Below are 6,159 nucleotides of genomic sequence, written 5' to 3'. Positions count from 1 at the left end.
GAGAGGTCTTTGGTTATAAGGGATGAGACCTCAGAGGAGATGGTTGACTCTGGCCTCTTTCTCTTTGTCCTCAGGGCTTGTTAAACAGAAAGTTTAGCTCCCAGCCCTAAGCATGGGTCTGCTTTGCACCTGTGCCAACCGGTCATAGACTGAGGCCCTCCAGACTATGAGGGAAACGACCCTTTTGTCTTTCTGCATGGATTAGCTGCTTGTTTACTGCAGTACTGAAAGCTGATGAGCAAGAGGGTTTACATCACGGCATGGCACGCCTTTCTGTAGGACGGAGTAGACATTGACTTCATTCTGTTTGTTTAAAAGTCAGCCTGTGAAACGCTAGCTGATCCTACACCAGGTGTAGGAGACCACATTTGTAATCCCAGGACTAGAAAAATTTGAGGCAGGGGGTCTGAGAGTTCAACGTAAGCCTGGGCTATATAGTGAGACTCTGTCTCAATCGTGGATTCAAAAAAAAAAAAAGGTATTGCCTACCTTGTCACTGCTCAAGGCACGTGACTTAGATCACCCAGAGAGAGTACTTTCTGGATTGGAAGGGAAGGAGGGAGGTTGCAGCTGCCTCTAGGCGGGTGTCTAGGGTCCCTCCTCCTCTCTCCTCCCTACCAGCTCTGGGCCGCCCCCCAACCCCTCCCTGCTATTCCCAGCAGGGTGGAGTCGCGAGCAGCGTCCAGTCCTTATCAATAGGCACTGCAGGTTAGTTAACAGTCTTGCCACCTCCTCCAGGGAGCAGCAGTCCCTAGACTGGCTGTGGATCTGGTCGGATCGGGTTGATCCAGCCATGGCTTCTCTGGGCTTGAGGGTCGCCCAGGCTCCTGGACGACGTGCAGGACGCTGAGCGGGACACAGAGCCAGACACCCAGCTCCGAAAAGGCCAGAACACAAAGGGGAACAACAGTGGGCGGAGCCTGCTCAGCACCATGAGCCCCCGGCTGTCACTGCTGCTGAGGCTGCTGCTGCTCACCGGCGCAGCGCACACTGTGAGTACCGCGCCCCGCACCGCGTCCCCCGGACGTGGAGCCAACGGAGCAGCACACGGTCCTCTATCAGGTCCTAGGAGTTATAGGGATCAGCGAATCTTCCCTCAACATACTATTGTCCGCTCTGTCGGAACCCCCTTCTTCCCCAAAGGCAAAAACTTCACAGGCTCTGTGTGAGGCTCAGTCCCCTCACCTTCGCCCATCCCTTCCCTCCGCTAAACGCACTTCTTTCCAGGAGACAATTCTGTAGCCGCCCCAGCAATGACAAGCGCTAAACATTTGCTCTCTAGGGTTTTATCAAAACACCCCCGTTCCCTTTTGAGATCCCGGTCTCAAGCATGGAGACCAAGGTTCAGAAAGGGACAGGAGTGGATTACTGTCAGAAAAAAAGTAAGAACCACATTGTTCAGGCTAGCTAGCACTTTGACGTGTTTTTTCCCCCACGTACCCCCGTGTGCAGATGAGAAATTTCAGTTTTTGCATCTGTGATGGGACCATTTCAGCCCTCCCCTGCCTGGAGCGACTGGCTTTCTTAAGTCTGCCTCTCTTGGGAGCAGTAGGTCACAACAAACTCAGGGTAGGAGAGGAAGAAAGTTGGAGGAAGAGAGAGAGAGACCAGGCGGGTAGTGGTTTGTGTTTCTTTCTCATAGAAACTTCTGGGAACTATCCCTTGGGATATCTGAATGACAGACAGGCTGCATCGAGGCCGGCAGGATGGGAAGAATTGGGAAGGAGGTCAAGGCTGCAGGGTTGGACTCCAGGGTTACCACAGGGAATACTCCTGAGACTGCCGTCTGGGTCAAAAACTTTCTTTCCTGTTTCCTGGGACATTTTTGTGCCATGCTAGGGCTGCAGGACCAGGCTCAGCTTACATTTTTGTCTCAAAGGCCATCTCAAGAATAAACAGATGCGGAAACTGGGGCTTCGCCTGGTTCAAGTCTTCGCTGCACCTGGGACCGCTGCTTTTATATGTCTGTTCAAGTTCCTCATTATACAGATGATCAGAGGCCTCAGTGGGAGACTTGCTTTTGATCAGCGTGTTAGGAGCCAGGTTGGGACTGATGCCCAGATCCCCAGATCGTTAGATTCCTCACTTTGGGAGGAGGAGTCTGACCTGCCTGAGGTTTGTTCTGTCCCATGTGCCCCTTGTATTTGCATGTCATTTACATACATGCTTGCACCGTGAGTATCTCTAGGAGAGGGCTTCACGTGGGCCTCTGGTTGTTGTGTAGGCTTATCCAGACCTGTGGTTCTATCTCTTGGGGTTTGTGGTCGAAAACGCCTTTAATAAATGAGGGTGGATGGCCTACCTTGTTGGACTGTTTCCCAGCCTCTGCAACTTTCCCTTTTGCTCCTTCGACTCTCGGTGCTCAGACTTTGGATGTTGAGATTCGAGGATAATAAAGACAATTTCTTCCTTCCTCTTGGCTTTCCCTCAGAGGGACATCATAGGCGTCTTCCAAAGAGACCACAGAAGCTGAAGTGCGAGTTCTTGCTCCCTTCCTCGATTCTCCCTACAGGGGAGGTGCCAGAGGGTCCTTCGCAAGTAGAAACTGAAAAACCAGTGACTGCTGAAGGGGCTGGATTTTTACCGTAAGAAACTGAGCACAACCCCTTCTCTGCTGGCTTGCTCCGTATAGCACATGAGGGCTTTCCCCTGGGACAATAACATCTGATTCCCCCACCGCCCCCCACATACAAACATCCTTGTCCCACCAGACACCTGCTGTAGCTTGAGCACTGAGACTTATCTTGTTCTATTTTGTTCCTGGGATCTGCCCCATAAGAGGGAGCTCAATGGGTGTGTGTTTAATGCATGGTAGTGAATGAACGAGATGCTAGCTTCGTCCCTGGGAGAGTGTCTTTGGTGTGTGTGTGTGTATGTATGTATTTATGTATGTACGCAAGTTTGTGTGTGCAGATGCATGTATGTGCCTGTGGAGGCTGGAGAGCATCTTCTGGCTTTTATTCCTCATGTGCTAGCCACCTTTTGAGGCCAGGTCTCTCCCTAGACTGGGATTCACCAAGTGAGGGAGGCAGACAGGTCAGTAAGCTCTGGGGATTCTCCTGTCTCCACTTCCCAGTCGGCTGGCTTGATTTGTTCAGGCAACCAGGGCTGCAGTGACTTCATATGTGTGATTGCCTCAGCATGCCTTAGTCAGTCCTCTGTAACTGCTGGCTCTTGTACTCTTTCTGACCCATGATTCAAACAGGGTTTCTTAACTTTGACACAATTTTTTTTTTGAGACAGATTTCAGGGAGCCCAGGATGGCCTCCAATTCCCTATGTAACTAAGAATGGTCTTGAATTTCTGATCCCACTGCTTCTACCTACTAAGTACAGGTGTGCACAAGTATATTGTGTTTATGCTGGGGTGGGGGTGGGAGCCAGGGTTTCATGTATACTGGCAAGCACTGTACAAGCTGAGCCACACCCCCAGGCCAACCTTGACACTTTTGACCTGTGGACAAGATGAAGCAGTGCTGTGCATTGTGAGAGCCTGAGCGGCATCTCTGGTCTCCTAGATTAGAGGCCAGGGATATCTCTGCAAAGCCGTGACAATAGAAAATATCATCAGGCATTGTCAAACGCTCTATGAATGCAAGGAGGGGAATGAATTGCCCCTGTGCAACAGCTACTGCCTTAAGGTCTGTCATGTTTCTGACAGTACATCAGCAGGACTAAAAATAGAAGTCGCTGATTGGACTTGAGGCACCATAATAGCAGAGACTCTGTGTCCAATGATGGATAGGGGCTGTTAGAATTTGGATCTTGTGTGTGTAGAAATGTGTTCAGAGGCCGGGGGTCAACCCTCAGCACCATTCCCCAGGACCCTGTCTGTCTTCTTTTGAGACACGGTCTCTCACTGGGGTTTGGAACTCACTGGTTTGGCTGACCTGAGTGGTTTGAAAACCCTAAGGACCCACCTGTCTCTATTTCCCACTACTGACATTTTAAGTGTGTGTCACCATGACTGGGTTCTTGGGGATTGAACTCAGGTCATTGGACTTGAAATGCAGTCACTTTACCCACTGAGCCATCTTCCCAGTCCCATAACTTAAATCTTATATATTCTCCCAAAGACCCCGTGTGGAAGACTTGGTGCCCAGTCCATAGAACAATCTGGAGGCAACCAGACTTGGGAGGTAGAGTTTAACGGGAGGAAGTTAGGGGACATTGTGACTCTGGCCATTCCTCTACCTCTCTCTCTGCTTCCTGGCTACCCTGAGTCAGGCAGTGTCCTCTGTCATGTACTGTCACAGAGATGGACTCTGATGCCATCAGCTCACATGACACTTTAGGTCAAAATAAACCCTTCCTCCTTAGCTGATTTTCTGTTACTTCATCAGAGCACTGGGAAGCTAACTAACTCATAAGCCTACCTAATGAAAACCCATTTCCAAACCAGACAAAAGACTGCAGAGAATGTGCTGTCTTCTCTGCCTGCTTTGGCATTTTCTCCTTGTCCCTGTTTTCCAGTGGATGGTTCCAGACTCTCCAACATTGTAGCCGTAGGCTAGCCGTCTTCCCAGTACCCATGCTGGTTCGGTTAGTGTTCTGCCACTGCGGCAGCCCCTTCCAGTGTCTCATCACAGGGCCTCAGTCTTTCTGCTGTGTTAAGGATGCTGACCTTCCCCCAGCTCTGGATACCCACGGCAAACCCACAACACTCAAATCCTGTCTACTTGTACTTGCTTACGATAAATATAAGGCAGACTTGGGTGGGCTTGAGAAAGTGAGACTATCCTGGGGCTGCTGGCTTCAACAGATCACTCTGACAGATGAACTCTAATGGCGGTAGGTAGGCCTAGTCAACTATGCCTGCAGCCCAGACCATCCTGTCCCTTATTGGAACATGAGTCTGTTAGAAATCTGGCCCCATAAGCTCAGTTAACCCCAGAACTCTATCTGAAACCCTCTACCTTGCTCTCCTCACCCACGGCTCTCAAGAGGCATGCTCATGTGACCTGTCTATTTGAATCCCTGCCCTCCTGATTCACAATCTCATTTCCAGCTGATGGATTTGCCTGTTGTTTCCTGAGAGTCAAGGCTACCTGGACCGACTTCCTCTGAGCAGCTAGCTTCTGATAGATGTGTCTACTCTGAACCCTCTGCTTCTTTCCTTCCTGTTCATCTTGGTCAGCCAGACTGTCCTAACAAAACCCGTGCACCAGGGTTGGAGATGTGCTTGCCCAGCAAGCACAAGGACCTAAGTTTGATTCCCGTGTTTAAAAAGATCAGATACAGTGGTTCATGCTTATATCTCAGCTCTGGAAAGGTGGAGACCAGCAGATCCTTGGGGCTCCCTAGTCAGCCAGTCTAGCCTACTTGGTAAGTTCCAGGCCAATGAAAGACCCTGTCAAAATGAACAAACAAACAAACAAATGAAAATAAATAAAAAGTAAGACAGCAAGTGAATAATAATAATAATGTATATAGTTGACCTCTAGTACACCTGTGTGGGTGAACAGACACAAACACATACACATACACAAATACACACACACACACACACACACACACACACACACACACACACACACACACACTCCACAGACTGACCAGCATAAACAGCAAAGATTTCTTTTCCTGGATTCTGGAGCTGAAGTCCAGATCATGTATATCCAGTATCTAGTGAGGGTTCTCTTCCTGGCTTCTAGGTAGCTGCTCTGTTCTCTTGTGGCCTGTCCAGGGAGCATGCTGGGTGAATATTGTCTCTTCTACAAGAATATGGATCTTTTAGGGTCTGGCCCCCACCCTAACCACCTTACCAACATTAATTACATTCTGAGAGGCTCTGTCTCCAAATACAGCCACACTGGTGTGAGGGCTTTGGTGTATGATTGGGGTGACATAGACATTTAGCCCATGGTACTATTTGAGGAGGGACACTGCCTTCTTGTCATGCCCAGTCCCTATACCTTGCCTATCTGTGTTGCTCAGCTTTGGTCATTGAAACAAACACATGGGATGACCAACTTATGAAAACAAAGGTTGAATTGGCTCACAGGTTTGGAGATTCAATTCATGGGGAAATAGCCTATTGTTCTGGGCCTGTGGTGAGGCTCAGCATCACGGTGTTAGTCCATGGTGAGTGAAGGTGTTCTTCTTAGCCTGTGGGTGAGGCCCAGCATCATGGTGTTAGTCCATGGTGAGTGAAGGTGTT

General features: G+C 49.6%; 1 protein-coding gene across 3 annotated transcripts in view; it reads left to right on the top strand.

Annotated features, from left to right (window-relative positions):
* Window positions 1-645: 645 nt before the first annotated feature.
* Sctr (secretin receptor) overlaps window positions 646-6,159 on the top strand; it is a 52,911-nt gene continuing 47,397 nt past the window's right edge. For 2 of the 3 annotated variants that reach the window (XM_028771513.1, XM_028771511.1), the window contains exon 1: window positions 646-992. In XM_028771513.1, coding sequence (XP_028627346.1) covers window positions 933-992 — 60 coding nt within the window. In that variant the 5' untranslated portion in view covers window positions 646-932. The remainder of the gene's footprint in view (window positions 993-6,159) is intronic. The other variant, XM_028771512.1, reaches the window with a different exon arrangement.

The sequence above is a fragment of the Grammomys surdaster genome, unplaced genomic scaffold, assembly GCF_004785775.1.
Source record: "Grammomys surdaster isolate TR1022 unplaced genomic scaffold, NIH_TR_1.0 208, whole genome shotgun sequence".
Taxonomy (NCBI): Eukaryota; Metazoa; Chordata; class Mammalia; order Rodentia; family Muridae; genus Grammomys; species Grammomys surdaster.
The sequence above is the reverse complement of the archived record's forward strand: the minus strand, read 5'-3'. Positions and strand labels throughout refer to the sequence as shown.